Source organism: Martes martes, assembly GCF_963455335.1.
Source record: "Martes martes genome assembly, chromosome: 4".
Lineage (NCBI taxonomy): Eukaryota > Metazoa > Chordata > Mammalia > Carnivora > Mustelidae > Martes > Martes martes.
The window spans coordinates 77,015,394-77,033,177 of NC_137891.1; the positions used below are offsets into that span (position 1 = coordinate 77,015,394).

At 41.8% G+C, this 17,784-nt stretch overlaps 1 protein-coding gene across 3 annotated transcripts in view; it reads right to left on the reverse strand.

Moving 5' to 3' along the window:
- The window catches only part of RGS20 (regulator of G protein signaling 20), a gene marked incomplete at its 5' end in the record, with an annotated part of 75,607 nt that overhangs the window by 12,644 nt on the left and 45,179 nt on the right, over positions 1-17,784 (reverse strand). For all 3 annotated transcript variants that reach the window (XM_080801377.1, XM_080801376.1, XM_080801378.1), the window contains one exon: positions 3,759-3,907. In XM_080801377.1, the coding sequence (XP_080657503.1) occupies positions 3,759-3,904 (146 nt within the window). The remainder of the gene's footprint in view (positions 1-3,758; positions 3,908-17,784) is intronic.

Sequence of the window (17,784 nt, forward strand, 5' to 3'; positions counted from 1 at the left end):
TCTTTTGCCTACTTATAAACTGGTTCGTCTTTTTATTTTTGAATTTTAAGAGTTCTTTATATTCTGAAGACTATTCTTTTTTTACACTAGTATTATATCTTTCTTCATATTGAATTCTTGTGTATTTGCATTAATTTAGCAACTGTTCCCCTGGGATTTCCAGGTATACTCTCATATGTTCTGCAGATGGGGAGAGTCTTACCACTTCTCTTCTGAATCTTACGGTTGTTTTCTCTTGTCTAGCTGCACCAAGTGATAGCTAGTGCAATGTTAAACCGTAGGGGAGAGCATGGACATCCTTGCCTTGTTCTTGTTTTCAGGAGAAATGCTTTTAGTTCCCCATTAATTTCAAAATGGATTTTTACTATTGGATATTTGAGTTTGCTTTATCTGACTATTGTTCCTGTACTCTTTTCTATTCCTTTTATTATATCTTTCCTTTCCACTATTTCCACCATTTTATAAGAGTCATTGAGCCTAGTTTTAGCACGTTTGCTTGATGGATTTTCAGTAATTGTGCGTGTGCATGCGCAGCTGTTTTTCGTTAATGCAAACTCATTAGAAATGCAGGAACTCTTCTGACTTGTTGCTTTCATGATGCCAGTTTCAGTAAATAATGGTTTCTTGAAACAAAAACAAACTTAAGAGGCATCTGTAGGGTGTTCTCACTGTAGGAGCGTAAATACTGCTTGATTTCTCAGGCTTCTTTTGTAAGCAGAAAACATCAATACACAATGGGTATGAAAAATCAAAGAGAAAAAGAAAGGATGAATTTGAAACAAGATTTCTAAGAGAACTGGAAGTTACATTGTGAATTAAACAAAGCAATCTTTATTTAAGCTTTGACATGTTTTCCATGTCTTATTTTTTTAAAAGTAGGAATCTTTCTCAATGAGATACTCTGTTCTTAGAAAAGTGAAAAATACATTTTGTGTCAAGCTTTTAACCTGAGTGTATTGTTATTGTTACAGTAGAACAAGAAAACATTGCTGGAAGCCACAATAGTTGTTCACTATGTTTAAGAGTCATTCAGTAAAAGGAGCACCATGGTTAGGTATATTTTGGTAAATTCTTGAGCTACAAAGAGGAAAAAATTCTTCAGTCTTCTAGAAAGGAAAAAAAGTTTAGTTTTAAGAAATCAAGCACCTGCATGACTTCTTTGATAAAATGAAATGCCAGAAGGCCATGAAGCAGAATTTTGAGAAAGATAATACAAGGTTTAGAAAACACATTGCCTTTTTCTTTTCTTAAAAATTGTCTCTATTATGTATCATCAACATGGATAAGTCTCAAAAGCATGCTGAGAAAAAGAAAATCAAGGAGAGTAAACACTGAAACAGTTAAAGTTTGCTGTGTACTTTTTTTTTTTTGGAAGATTTTATTTATTTGTTTATATATTTGAGAGAGAGGGGCGGGAAGGGGCAGAGGGAAAGGGGAGAAAGAATTCCAAGCAGACTCCCACACTGAGCGTGGAGCCCGATGCGGGGTTCAGTCCTACAACACTGAGATCATGACCTAAGCCAAAATCAACAGTTGGATGCCTGACTGAGCCACCCAGGCACCCCACAATTTTTTTGCCCTCCAGCACATGCATTTAAGTGCTATATGCTATTGCATTGTATAACTACACTGCAATATATTTATCCATTCTCTGTTCATGAATTTTAAGGACATTTTCAATTTTTCTCAATCAGATTAATGCTTCATTTTTTCTTCCTCAAGTACACCCTTTCTTTTAGGGAAGATCTGAAGACAGTTAGCTCTCTTGGCCTTTGGATGTCTGAAAATGTCTTGTTTTACTCCCGTCCTTGAATTATAGTTTGACTTGGTTTTCCATTACTTTTCTTCAGTTCTTTGAAGATACTGCTCTATTGTATTCTTTTAATTGAAGTATAATGAACATAACAGTGTTATATTAGTTTCAGTGTACAATATAACAATTCAACATTGTTTCCCATTGCTCTGTTGTCCGTTAAGTACACACACAATATGTGCTGCAGAAGTGTTGGCTAGGACGATGATGTCTAAGCACAGCTCCATGATTTATTCACCACAGTTGGTGCCAGTAGAAGGAGCCTGCTCTGGAAATAGCATGCCACCACCTGCTATGCTCACACCATCAGTCTCGTACATTGTTCAGGCCACAATCTCAGCCTCTTGTGTCTCTCTGAGGTAGCAGAGAAGGAAGGGTGACTGGGTCAACAGGTGTCTTCCCAGCACTAGGATATCTCTGCCCATCTCTCACACAGTCATCTCTAATCATCTCACTGAAACTGATTAGTGGAGTGAAAGACTGGAAGAGGGGCCAAAATGAAATCCTGTCACCCCTGGTGGATATCCTCCTGGTCTAGGGTGGATCCTGGACACCCACGTGTGTAACGTATACCCACACAGGGTTCTCCTCTGGCTTCCTGCCGAGTCCTCTATGTTCCTACTCGGGGCTGAAGCCTTGCCTGGAGTGCCAGACCACTTGCCTCCTGCCAGCCCCATGTCCCTCATATTCCCACTTGCCGCCTGGAGTTTTGCTCTGTACAGGGCAACCACCCACAATCAGGACTCCATCAGTTGTCAGAGTGTTGTATTGCTGGGTCTCGTCCACCAGACTGGAACTTCCTGGAAGTTAGCAGTAGCTCAAATCAAGCAAGAGACCAGATTTTCTTGGACATTTCATGTCAGCCTCCACCTGCCTCACCCCCGTTCTAACAGTCCTGTCACTGTTCTTGATAGCGGCACTATCACCTTGTCGTCTTCTCTACTGTGGAGTGAGGTCTTGGTCCAACTCGTGGTCAAGCCTACATAAATATACAATAACTTAATTGCCTAAAGTTAGGCACACATTTGGGGGGCGCTAAGCACTTTCCGTAGCCAAGATTTCAGAAATGCCACCTAATGTTCTTATGATGCACTCTCTATACATTTCTCCAGACCTTTGACAGTGACTCAAAGGGTCAAGGATATCTTCTATTCAAGTTGTGTCTCTCTCTTTTGAAGCAAAGATTATGTATCTTCCTGTACTAATAAGTTACCCTATCATTTTATATTCTACAGTTAAGCATATATTTTGACATTTCTCTTTATGAAAACATGAAATTAATAAAAGCAAAGCTGAAGGTAAAATCCTCCATTTTACTTCAATATTTAAGACCCACCTTAAATTCTATGTCCTCTACAAAGCCTTTATTACCAAGTAGGCTGCCTTGAGTTCACTCCTTTCTAACCATCTAAGTTATTGTTTCTGCCCAAATATTAATATTCAATCGCCAATGGCCGTGGACTCTTCTTTAGTTGTTTAACACACAAACATGATGCCAGGGATTTGAATAGAAGTCCCTTGAGAGCTGGAATACAGAACCCCTCGTGTGTGTGTGTGTGTGTGTGTGTGTGTATTTGCTGTTGTACTTCACAGATTCCAAATCAGTGTTAAGCATATAGTAGTCGTTTAAAAAACATGCATGGGGCATCTGGGTGGCTCAGTCAGTTAAGCATCTAACTCTTGGTTTCGGCTCATGTCATGAACTCGGGGTTGGGAGTCCGAGTTCCATGCTGGGCTCCACACTCAGCATGGAGTCTGCTTGAGATTCCCTCTCCTCCTCCCTTTGCCCCTCCTACTCATGCTCTCTCTCTCTCTCTCTAATAAATAAATAAATATTTTTAAAAATAAAATGAAAAACACGTATCGAGTTAATCATAAGCTGGCACTACTGCAGGGTGCCCTCTGCCAGTCAGGGGGGCATGACTGAGAAAAGCCCCAATCTTACCAGGAACAGCTGCAGCAGCAGCACCAGCAAAAGCAGCAGGCGTCGGACCCGCGGTCCCCTGCTCCGGGCTGGTCTGGCATGGAGTCGGTGGTCTCCTGGGGTGCAGGCATCTGCCGTTTCCGCATCTCCGTCCGCTCAGATCTCATGGGCTGCAACAGGACGAGCAAAATGGGAGCCCGTTACCACGACACAAAGCCAGAGAGTCAGTTGTCTGGATCGCAGAGAAGACACAATTATGACTCTCTCCAAGTCGTTTCTGAGAATTCTGGCAAAATTTGGTGCTTATCATTCATTTCTATAGCCAACACCTCATGCTTGGCATCTGCCAAGCACTGTGAATAAAGGGACGAGTGCAGGGATCCCTATTCTAAGGCAGTTCCAGGTCAGGAGAGCACTCAAACACTGACATCCCCTACATGAGGCCATCATGGTGACGGCTACGATGAGGGCATTTTGCAGCCCTGATGTCCCTTCTGGGCTCAACTGCCAGGGAGCAGTCCCTGGTGACAGCTGAGTTAAGGATGCCCACAAGGCATGACTGTGTGAGCACTGCGGACCAGAGCATGCATATGGGAGGAAGCCAGGCCAAGATGGCAGGCATGTTAACGAGCTGTAAGAAGAAATATCCCAAGAGGGAGGATGGAAGTCCTGGGAGGCCACCAGCTTCTGAGACCCTAGTGACAGGTTCAAGTCTTAACAAGCTGTGAAACTTTGACGAAGATACCCCACTGCGATATATGCAAAGCATCTAGACCCTGCCTGCTACTTAGTTTTGCTCAGTTAGTCCCAGGAAGCAAGGGAGGGCTAGGGACCGAAGCCTGTTCTGACTGGTCCTGCCTTCTGCAGGGGCACCCCCCTGGCCTACTTCAGTGGAGAGTAAGCCATTGCAAACAAGGTCTACGTCCTTCAACCTGTCCTTTTTCTGAGGACCACAAGAGAGAAGCATAAAAGCAATGTAAGAACAAGAAATTGTCAAGTGAACTTTTCCATTTGATGCTGTCATTCAAATGTTGGTGAAGTAAAAGCAAAAAATACCAAAGCTACATTAAAGAACCTTAGATGGGATTTTGGGATTAAATTCCGGATGTGTTCTTCTATTCCAACACTAGATTTATCTCTTCCTACTATTACCAATTCTTATACTATATTGGATTTTTTTTTAAGATTTTATTTATTTGTCAGAGAGAGAGAGAATGAGTGTGGGGAGTGGGAGGCAGAGGGAGAAGCAGACTCCCTGCTGAGCCAGGAGCTGATGCAGGGCTTGATCCCAGGACCCTGGGATCATGACCTGAGCCAAAGGCAGACGGTTTAGTCCAGGTATCCCTGGACTTTGCTTTAATGATCATAGTTTTCGTATATGTGTTTATATTGGGTAGGCGAAGTTCTCTAAACAAATTAAAAAAAATTGGTATTGGCTGTTCATGTCTGTTTTCTCGTCCAGCTGAATTTTGCAGTCAGCTTTTTAAGGTCCAGAAATACCACGTTGGGATTTTGAGTAGGATCACATTGAATTTATAGGTCTATTTATGAGAAATGACATCAGTTTGAGTACCTGCCAAATCAGGGTGACTCTTCTGGAGTAGCTCTTTTAATTATCCCAGGATGTAGTTCGAGGACTGCAAGAGAGACGCAGCCAAGTGTTTACTGTCCTTTCATCCACAGCTGGAACAACGCTCACAACTCCCAACCACAGTGCCCAGCCTGATCAGTCCAGGATGCCTGCACTGGGGTGGCTCACTTGTTCAAAGGGTAGAGACAGAGACAGAGACATTTGTCTAGCTCACAGCCATGTTTTATGGGCACCATGGGGAGACAAGCCCCTTTTAATGCCCCTGGGGTAGAAACCTGGGGCTCCTCCAGGCATCTGTGGCATAGCAGCAGAGAGAGACTGACAATGGTTTCCCTTCATTCAGGACACTGAGGGACAAGGACAAGCCAGCACAGGCTCTAAACAGAGGTGCTGGGAGCAGAAGATACCCCAGCTGATTATTTTCTAAGAGATACTGATGCAACTTGCCTCATTAAAAAGAAGAAAAAAATCCCAACAGCTGCCCAGAACGAAGGATTGTAACGTGGTAACGTTAATGGGTTTCAAGGGACTACTCTTCCAACATCTTTGCAACACTGGGTTTTCCCAATCAGTACATGAACTATGTGTTCATTGAGAGCCTGCCTTTCTGTAGATTCTAAAGACTTTCCTCAAACAGGTCTTGCATATTTTTGATAGATTTATTTCTAAGTATTATTTTTTAAAGATTTTATTCATTTATTTGACAGGCAGAAATCACAAGTAGGCAGAGAAACAGGCAGAGAGAGAGGAGGAAACAGGCTCCCTGCTGAGCAGAGAGCCCGATGTGGGGCTGGATCCCAGGACGCTGGGATCATGACCTGAGCTGAAGGCAGAGGCTTTAACCCACTAAGCCACCCAGGCGCCCCTATTTCTAAGTATTTTATAGATTCGTTTTTGTTGCTGTTGTAAATACTTCCCCGCTTCAAGTTTTTAAGTAGTTATTTTAGTGTACAGGAAGGCTAAGGGTACTATATCTGGCCTCCATGTTGAATTCTCTAATTAATTCTAGGAGTCCTTCTACTGATCCTCTTGGGTTTTCTAGGTGGATGATCATAGAGTCTATAAATAGTCACACCTGTCTGTTTACTTTCTGTACCTTTCCAAGTCCAAGATCCTTCCTCTCCTTGGTCTAATTTCACTGGCCACATAAATATCGAAAAGTAGCAGTACTTCTAGGCACCTTTCACTTCTTCATGACTTTAACAAGAAGACTTGATGGCACTTTGCCCATATGTGGAATATGTGCTGGAGGTTTCTGGGAGAAGATAATTTTACAGAGCTAAGCATATTTTTTCTGTTAGTTGCACAGCACAGAATAAGTTGTGCCTCCTTATCTTATTATTTATTTATTTTGCCGAGAGAGTGTGAGTGGGGGGAGGGGCAGAAGGTGCAGGAAAGAGAACCTCAAGCTGACTCGAGTTCAGCATGGAGTCTGATGCAGGGCTTGATCCCAGGGCACTGGGATCATGACCTGAACCAAAACCAAGAGTCAGTGGGCCAACTGACTGAGCCACCCAGGAGCCATTCCCCTCTCCGCCTATCTTTTTAGTTAACATATTGTATTTGCTTGTATACACCTCACGTCTGTAAATCCTGGGAAGACTTAATGATTTAGTGAGCAGACTCTGAGAGAACGTCATGGGGTTGCTCATGACTAAAGACAGCCTTCAGAAATCAAAGGCAAATGACATCAAAGTCTGTTCTTACACATTTTTGAAAACAGCTCTACTGAGATGCAAGAAACATACAGTCTGCACATACTGCTTAAAGGGTATAATTTGGTATGCTTTGGCATGTACACACCTGTGAGCTACTACTACAATCAGAAGCACATCATGAACCGCAAGCTTCCTCACACTCCTTGGGAATCCCTCCATCAGGCCCCTCTCTCCTGCTCTTGCCTGCTCTCAACCATCACTGATCTACTTTCTCCCACCATATGTTAATTTGCATTTGTTAAGAATTTTATACAAATGGGATCTTATTTTGTTTGGCTTCCTTCACTCAGCATGATTATTTCATGATGGTTATGTGTATCAATCCTTCATCCCTTTTTAAAATTTCTGAGCAGCATTCCATTGTCTAGATGGATTTGCTCATCCTTGCACCTGTTGTTGGCCTTACACCTTACTGATGGTTCCTGAAAGAATTATATATATATATAAGCCATTGTCTTTTTTTTTTTAAGATTTTATTTATTTATTTGACAGACAGAGGTCACAAGTAGGCAGAGAGGCAGGCAGAGAGGAGGGAAGCAAGCTCCCCGCTGAGCAGAGAGCCCAATGCAGGGCTCGATCCCAAGATCCCGGGATCATGACCTGAGCCGAAGGCAGCGGCTTAACCCACTGAGCCACCCAGGCGCCCCATTGTCTTCTTTTGAACACAGAAGTCTTTTATCAGGTGAGAGGTGCATGTGGCTGTGATTGTAAATTAAAATTTACAGCACTGTATACAGTTGTGATGTTTCTAGTTTGCTCTTCTGCATTGAATAATGGTTGATGATTATGTTCTTTTGGTGTTTCTTGGACTAGACATGGTTGTTAACCCTTTTTTTTTTTCACTTAAAATTCCTCCTTTCTTTTCTCAGTGTTTCATGTTTCAAATCATCTTTATAGAGTTTCAACTTAGCTTCATAATCTATTTAATTTTTCTTCTGTTCAACGTTAGAATTTCTTGTATGGTTTCTTGGAAACCTTACACATGGTTCAGTAACATTGACATCTTGAATTATTTAAAACTTTGGGTAAACAAGAAATATATGCTATTCCTATAAAATCTACAAGCAACCCATCTCCTCTCATTTCCAAGCTTTTTAAATGAATAGAAATGGTTTTCACTCAGTTACTACGTGCTGGATTGTTCAGTGGACAGAGTAGTTAGTCTTGATGACTTATGCCCTGCTGAGCCATGGTGGAATAGAAGAGCATGAGAAAAGGCAAAAAATGTTAATAAAAGCTGAATATTAAATATTAGCAAAATGTTGATAATTGTTGAAGTTGTGTCATTAACACATGGACTTTGTTATACCTTCCTCTCTACAATTTTTTTCTTTTTTTTGATAGCAAGGGCGCAAGCTGAGGGGAGGGAGAGAGAATCTTAAGCTCCATGCTGGGCATGGAGCCCTGAGATCATGACCTGAGCTAAAATCAGGAGTTGGATGTTTAACCGACTGAGCCCCCAGGTGCCCCCTTCCACTGTACACTTAAAAATGTTTGAAAATCTTCTTTAAAGTTTTTAAAATGTTGAATTCTATCAGTTAAAAAAATCTATTGAGAATATGAATCTATTAAGAATATGAATCTTCTCCTTTGAATAGTGAATAAAGTAAATTAATGAATTTCTTAATTTTGAATCACCTTTACCTTACTAAGTAAACTCTTCCTCGGTTTAAAAGATGGTTATTCTTGGAGCGCCTGGGTGGTTCAGTGGTTTAAGCCTCTGCCTTTGGCTCAGGTCATAATCCTGGGGTCCTGGGATCCAGCCCCGTGTTGGGCTCTGCTCAGCGCCAAGCCTGCTTCTCCCTCTCTCTCCGCCTACTTGTGATCTCTGTCAAATAAACAAATAAAATCTTTAAAAAAGATGGTTATTCTTTTATTATACTGCTGAGATAAATTTGATAAAATTTATAAGGAGTTTTAAAAAAATCAATCTTTTTTTGAGATTAAAGATTTAATTAACTAATATATTTGCAAGAGAGAGGGAGAGAGAGTTGGGGGGGTCAGAGAGGGAGAAGGAGGGAGAGAGTCTGAAGCAGACTCCACGGAGCTGATGTGAGGCTTGATCACATGACCTGGAGCACGACTTGAGCAGACACCAAGAGTTAGGTGCCCAACTGACTCAGACACCCAAGCACCCCTATCTACCTTTATTAGGAAATTATTTTTGTCAGTCCTGAAGATTTATAGAATTTATCTGTAAAATTACTGAAATCTCTCAGGAGTGGCTTGTTGACTATGTTTTCAATTCCTTCTTTCATTTCTGTTCTTCCTTCTTCCTTTCCTTGAGTCAGTATGGTATTTTTTCATCTCCTGTAAAAAAAATCCATTTCATCTAGTTTGCAGATTCACTGAAAATCATTATTAATAGTCATCTTATCACTGTCAGAATATAATACTTTTAATTATTGCCTGCTTGTTTAAAAGACAAATGTGTAATTGCTTATGGGAGAGTTGCATATTTAATGTTACAAAATACTTGTAGAGACTTAATTTTTCAATGTGATAGCTAATTAATATGAGGCCTAAAAACATGTATTATAAAGATTTTATTTATCTATTTATCAGAGAGAGACAGAGAGGGCACAAGCAGGGGGAGGTGCAGAGGGAGGGGAAAAGTGCACTCTGCTGAGCAAGGAGCCCGAGGTGGGGTGAGATCCCAGAATCATACCCAGGCGTCCCTAAAAACGTATATGGAATGAATGCCACCTGTTTTAAAGATTTTTAAAATATGCCATTGGTATGTATCAGCTCAGCTAGTCCTTTCAGATACTGGTGTCTGATTAGCCAAACTAGCTTCGCGTATCTTTTTTCCTTTGCCATCACCATGTCTGTGGGAGAACTCTGCACACAGTTAAATTCCATTAATTCTCTCTAAATAACATGGAATCTGTGCTTCTTTATCTTTGCTATTGTTTTCCTCTTGAGGTGAGTATCTGGCATGGACCGCTGGGTATCACTTCAGTGTCTGTTGGGATGTCACATGCATAATGAGCCAGGACCTGGCTGCCTTTTCTTGAGAAGTTAGAGGAATGCAAACCAATGTCAGTGACCTCAGATGCTTTATTCTATAATTTATGGCATTTAAAGAGCAGCCTGAGGAAATGTGAATAATATAGGTTGGCAATTTATTAACTATTCAGATCTTAACCAAAAGATAATCCTACTCAAACATGGCTTTTCCCAATTCCTAGGAACCTGGCATTTAAGAGAATTCTCTCAAAGTTCAAGTAAAAGCCAGGGCAAACTCTTAATCTTGATCATACTCTTTTAGTAATTTGGCATCAAAAGTAGTATCTTGTTAGAAAAAAATTTAACCTAACCATAATTAGCTCCGAAGAAATATTTATTTTCTGGTAAACTTAAACTTGGTGCTTGGATGATCATTAATAGCTATTTATTTTCATTATAGTTCCCAACCTCTGAAAACAGCCATTTTTGAATTACGCATTAGGAATATGATGACACATCAAGTCTTGCATGAAAAAAATCTTCTCTCTTAAGGCCTAAGACCTGAGCTCCTGTTAGAATCATAGACAAGGGTATAGGCTTATAGACAAAATGCCAATGAAGGAGAGCCAAGAATCTTAGAGGGCATAAATTCAAGACCATTCTGAGCAAACCTTAGAAAATGATCCTACTATCAGGTGACAATTCAGGACCCTGAAGGTTCAACTAATATATAAGGAAACTAGAGAGGCCAACTTCCCACGAAAGCAACCCAAATCCCAAATCCATCTATACAGGCTCTGACTTCCTTTTTCTTTAACACACCTTGCCTCTTGGAAGTATCTTCCCTTTGGGCAGTACTCCATAGTGGATCGCCAGCATATGGAAATTAATAAAGGGAAACCTCACTAAAAAGGAGTCAGGAGACCAGAAGGGGGAGCTCTCACCCCTTACCAATTGATGTCAATTACAGGAAGAACTGCCAATTACAGACCCCAGCAGAAGAATCCTCAGCAGGAAAGAATCGTCAATTACAGGCCACAACAGGAAAAGATACACACTGCATCTCCTCCAAGAAATCAACTACCCCAGCAATTCAACCAGTGAGAAACCCTCATCACCCTGAACTCTTGCTTTTCTCAAATGGACATTTTTTTCAAAACAACCCTTCCCAGCTTCCTCCTTTTTATTAAATAACATTACTCTCCTTTGTTGTGCTAGCCCATGATTTTTTGCTGTGACTTGCCTGTCCTCAATTACAATTCTCTGCTATTCTTGGATAAACCTGTTTTTGCTGGTAAAATAACTTTTATTTTTATCACTGTGAATTTCATGTATTTGTTTTCATTTCCATTACTCTTTATTTATCTTTCTCAAAAACTGCTTTTGTTAGTTTTCTCCACTTCTGGCACTAAATTCTTGGTTCATTTATTTTCCATCATTGCTGTTTTCTAATTAATGCATTTTGGGCTACACATTTTTATCCAGTTACTGCTTTGATCTTAACTATGAATTTTGATATGCGGCATTACTGTTTAATCCAAAGAACTCAGATCAAATTTAAGCTCAGATTTCTTTTTATCCAAGGTTTTTCAGAAGTTTATTTTTAGTTTCTTGACAACCTGTCATTAGGAGATACACACACACACACACACACACATATATATATGTATATATGTATATATATATGTATTTGCACTGATTAGAAAATGTGGCTTCTATGACTTTTCCACTTTTGAATATATTGAGATTTGGGGGTAAGGATATATCTTATATATCTTTGCTTACCTTTAGTTTTATGTTTTCCAGAATGGCATATAAATGAAATCATACAGTGTGTAGCCACTTCTAGAATTTTCCAATCATTTTCTGGGATCATAATGTCATTGGGATCAAGAACCCGTTAGCCTGGTCACTTGCTTCACAGTGGAATCATTACCTCCCAGACCAAATGGGGTCTCTCTGATTCTTTTCATATTTTGGAAAGACTCTAAATTGTAATACAGATAAGCAAGCTGCCAGCACGTTGAAAACATCACGTGTTTCACAAGAAAGGGGATTTATGAGTGTGAGGAATTGTTATGCAATGCAATGCCTTCATCTTAGATAAAGAAGAGTGGGAATGGGGTGGGCACAAACCACAGGATGCCTTGTCTCCCCGACACCCATGAGCTCAGTCATCCCCCCCCCCCACCTCGCACCTTATTTACCAGCTGCAGAAGTAACGGATTTGAGTTTTGCTTTTCCTGTTCACAAATGAAGTCCAAATGGGGTGGGAGGTGCAGGTGGAGAACTATTTCTGGTATATGATAGCTTTAGTAATTCTAAATATACCAGCTCTACTAGGTTGACTACAAATGAGTGCGAGACCCTGACCGTGATGCTTCCTCATGCGCTACATGGTGCACGCGAATTGTATCTTTTTTCCCGTTATGCCTTCTATCTATCCCCCGAAAAATTTTTTGAGCCTGTTCAAATGACCAGGTCTGTACCAGGAACAAAGCTCCCTTCCTCGGGAGCCACTTCTGCTCATCTATCCACACTGCTTGCTGAGCTGCCACTGCCAGGGGCGCCGAGCTGCATCAAAAGAATGGTGGTGATAACTCCAGGAATATTCTCTGTGCTGCCGCCTCAAGAGATGCTCTCCTTTCCTCCTTCTGCAGTAACACCGCTGAGTAGTTAGCAGAATTTGCTGCTAATCTGACCCTGATGTTGGTCTTCCTGCCTTTTAAGTTTCCCCGCCTTGGAACAGCTTTTTCTAATATTATTTTGCCCTGGATGCATGATTTGTTTTCACAGATGCCACCTTTAGGTTTGTATGCTGCACCCCGACCCTGCCACAAGGCAAGCACACCCAGGGTGTGCTCAGCGGCCACGTGGCAGGCAGCCAGTGTGAGCCTCCTGCAGGAGATGCAGCGTTTGTTCTTGGAGTTGTGTGCTCACCTGCAGGAACGGGCCGGCGCAGTGGAGGAACCTAGGATCCGGGTTTCTCTCAGAGGGAGCCTGACTTCTGAGGAACGGGAAGAATTCAAGTGAACAGGCTGGGGAAAGGGACTGCTCAAGTCCTTACACAGGTTGGAGGGAGGTGCATATCAGGTGTGATCAGCACTGGGCTTTCAGGATCTCAAGGGAGTTGCTTCTGAGAGTGCTTGGCTTTGAGGGGGGTTAACCCACAGGAAGTCTCTCTCATTCAAGAATCTACACCATGACGTTTGAAAAACAGACCAACTGAAATCTGCCGGGCCCACTCATTCACTCTTGAGCTTCCTGGGTTTAGCTACTTCGTCTGAAAACACCAAGAGGTGAAGGTGGCTTTCTCTGAGTCACAGAGTCCAAGCCTGGACGCCAGATCACCTGAGGCTTATTAAGTCACAGCCATGCCCACTGTCTGCCTAAGACTTCCACCTGTTATTCTTAGCTGCCAGGAAATAAACAGAACCCAGGTCAACAGTGATGTTTCCATTTTGTTTAGCTGGATCCTGAAATAAAACAATTTCAAATTTTAGGGAATGTGGGCACATTACCCTGACAGTCATCACCAGAAAGAAGTCCAACTCACCCCAGCTCATGAAATATTAATGAAAAGCTGGAAGTTACTTGCACTGACTTCTACATAGTCAAATGGACCAGAACTCCAACCAGAGCTGTATCTTCCACTTATATGACACAGAGAGCTAACGGTTTCTAGGAGCTCATGGGGTGGTGGAAGATCTTAGCTCTTCCTCTGTGCAAAACTAGGAGTTTTCAAAAATTTGTCTTTGATTTTATTGTGTGAATAATTTGGGGGCTATTTTTAGAAAAAGCTGGTTCATTGTTCTAGGAGGGGAAGTAAACTGAAAGCATACTAATAACAATAGGCATTTTAGAATTGTAATTACTTCCAAATGGATGTTTACACATTTCCTAGCCTCTTAAAAAAACATGTAAGTATGTTACCATCTGTTTTGCAGTGCCTGTGAATGGAAATCTTTACTCTGCTGTTTAAATAGCTGCCACCAAGTTTAAGACCATAATAGTAACATCTTTCTCTTTTTTTTTTTTTAAGGATTTTATTTATTTATTTGACAGAGATCACAGGTAGGTAGAGAGGCAGGCAGAGAAAGGGGGAAGCAGGCTCCCTGCTGAGCAGAGAGCCTGATGCGGGGCTTGATCCCAGGACCCTGGGATCATGACCTGAGCTGAAGGCAGAGGCTTTAACCCACTGAGCCACTCAGGTGCCCCTCTTCTTTTGTGCTATTATTAAATGGACGTATTGTGTGCCTCAACTTTTATGATTGCCTTTGGGAAATAATAAAAATAGTATGATCTGAAGGAAATTAATCAATTATGCATATTTTAACTTGTTCTTTTTTTAATATCAACCAACAATTAAGGAACATTTTGTAAGTACTGACTGATATCTTTATCTCAGGCTTTCCTTATCCCAAAGACCATGGGGAATTTCTCAAGGAGACTGGAGATAGATGTATTCCCAATAATAAAGTAGCTCAGGGCACCTTGGAAAGTTCTAAATGTGCATTACAATCTTTGTCTGTGGGGCTGCTTTAGGAAATCTCCAGATCATGAAGGAATGTGTCAGGCAGTCATTAACGGTTTGCACGAGAATTTCTGCCAGCTTTTTAAATTCTTCTCAGCAAGGAATAGGCCCTCTCCCAAGAATGTATGAGTAAATCACTGCAAATTACAGGGAAAAAAAAACACGGGACAACATATTTGCAACATGGAAAAATTAAAGTCCAAATTCGAACTTATTTCCATGGACAAACCTACCCATTTTCTCCCTCTTCCTATCTTGGTAAGCAGCGTTGCAGTCTATCCTGTTTAAGAAAGCTTGAAGACACCCTCCGCTCCTCCCACTTCCATCTGGTGGCAAAGCCAAATGAAGTCTACCCCCAAGATTCTTTTGTGTCCATCCCCCTTTCTTTCTCCACATGCCTAGGTCCTAGTTAACATCTCTGGCATTGGATCATGAAGAAAGTCTCCACATCAATCATTCTGCCTCTATTCTGGCCTTAGATCATTGGAAAAGGGGTAACATTCTGGAAGGAGATATGAGAGAGTTATCACTGCCCTTCCTCCCTCTGTGGTCTTTCTTTTTTCCTCTTCCTTCTAAGGCAGCGTTTTAGGTGGTACTTGGTAGGGAAGGAGTTGCCTTTGGGATGAGTACGCTTTTGCTTGGGAGATACATTTTCATTTTGGATGAAGGTAAGGCTGGGGAACCGAAGAAACTCGTTATTGGGGGCGCCTGGCTGGCTCAGTTGGAAGAACATGCAACTCTTGATCTTTGGGTTGAGTTCAAGCCCCACATTGGGCATAGAGATTACTTAAAAAGAAAAAAGAAGGGTGCCTGGCTGGTTCAGTTGGTTAAGCATCTGACTCTTGATTTTGGCTCAGGTCATGATCTCAAGGTTGTGAGACTGAGCCCTGCATTGGCTCCACACTGGGCATGGAGCCTGCTTGAGATTCTCTCTTTCTCCCTCTCCTTCTGCCCCCTCTGCCCCTCCCTAAAAAGGGAGAACAACAGGTTTTCTGATGCTGCTTTGGCTTACACTCTGAAGAACTGCGAGAGAAGCATGGACAGTGCTAGGTCATCAGCTAGGTCAGGAGGGTTAGAGAACTGACAATGACCGTGGGCAGAAATTGGGCAGGAATGTGGTCTGCTCCTCATAGTTTCTTGTGTGCTATCTCTCAGGGACCTAACTGCTGTGCAAGATGGCTAGCTGGAGAGCAGATGTAGTCAAGATAAGGTTAATACTAATTCTAGGACTATGTAACTAGCATTCTATGTTAGTCAAATTTGACACATTTTTCTAAACTGATATTTCTTTTCCTATGACAATTGTTGGACATCTCATTTGTTTACCATATCCAAAATATCTTAAAAAGAAACCTACATCAAAACATCAATACCGTGATTTTTTTTCATGATGGCAGGATAGCAGTGCCTAACATACAGGAGGACTAGAAATAATACATATATATTTATACATGTACATATATATGTATCTATACACACTTACATACATTTTATATATAATGATGACACAATGGCTTAATAAATCAAGCTGCCCATTTTCACGTAGAGGAAATAAGTTGCCAGTGTATGAATGGATTCCACCTGACCCCTCTGTCAAAAATATAAAAATCAGTCATTTTTGTTTTTACATCTAAAGTTTAGCTTTTTGGGGGCACCTGGGTGGCACAGTTGATTAAATGTCCAACTCTTGGTTTAGGCTCAGGTCATGATCTCGGGGTTGTGGGACTGAGCCCCACATCGGGCTCCACACTCAGTGCAGAGCGTGCTTAAGTTTCTCTCTCTCCCACTCTGCTCCTCTCCCCTGCACACTCTCTAAAATAAATACATCTTATTTTAAAAATTAGAAGTTCAGCTTTTTCTTAAAATTTTTAAAAGATTTATTTATTTATTTGACTGAGATCATAAGTAGGCAGAGAGGCAGGCAGAGAGAGAAGAAGCAGGCTCCCTGTTGAGCAGAGAGCCAGATACGGGACTCGATCCCAGGACCCCGAGATCATGACCTGAGCCGAAGGCAGAGGCCACTGAGCCACCCAGGTGCCCCGCCTTTCCTTCACTTTCATAGCAATCCATAACCTAAAATCAGTCTAAGGATACCACGCAGATTTAGCCAACTACTAAAACAGGGAAAGGCACACCCCCCCCCCGAAGAGATAAAATAATGAAGAAAATGGCAAGTATGGTGATCCTATGGAAGAACCTACATTGCTGATGGGAGTGCACACTGATACAACCCTTTGGACACTCACATAATCCGTGAAAGCTGACCACGTGCACACCTCTGACCCAGCCATTGCAGCTCCCGGGATCCACTCCCCAGAAAGGCTGCGCCAAGAGCACACACTAGGATATTCTTGGATTATGTAGTAACATGTAATCGTCTAAAACCACTCAAATGTCAACAGTAGAATGTGTCAATTGTGGTATATTCATACAACAAGCTATGATTCAGCAATGATCGATCTGTAGTTACCTCGACATGTGGATGAATCGCACCAACAACGCTGAGTAAGAGAAGCCAGGTGAAACAGACCATGCACTGCATGACTCCCTTCAGAGAAAAATATAAGCCCCGGCAAAACGGCTGTCCGCTGCGAGGAGTCTGAATAGTGCTTCACCTCGGTGAGGAGGTTTCTGGGAACCTATAATGTGCTGCCGCTGCAATGCGGGTGCAGGTTACAGGGGTGTGTTGAGGTGGTGAAAACATATGTGCACTTCTCTGTTTGTACGGCATGGTCTTAATGCTAAAATGCAAACAAGGCAGGCTAGAAGACATGATAAGGGAAGACGGGTGGAACAGAGGTTTATAATTATCCGGATGTCTGTCACCTGCCAGGGCGTCTGACTTCATGAGCCTCCCAGGGAACATGAGGCCGGGGAGCGACGCGCCCGGGAAGTCTTGCCAGCACGAACAGCCTGCACGCCAGACTCCACATGCTGGCTCGCCTCCTCTCTCCACTTGAAGTGTTCCTTTTTGGTTTACTCTTACCACAAGGTGTTTGCCTTGTGCTTTCAATGTTTCTGACCCATATGTCAAAGGGCCAGAAAGCATTATGAAGGAGGAACTTTTAAAAATGTGTAATAGCACTGGGTGTTATACACAATTAACGAATCATGGAACACTACATCAAAAACTAATGACATACAATACAGTGGCTAACAGAACATAATACATGTGTAATGGTGATTGACATGAGTGTCCGTTTCATACAGAAATCATCCTACGAAGTTCTTGGCGTAAATCTAGAGCCCAATAAG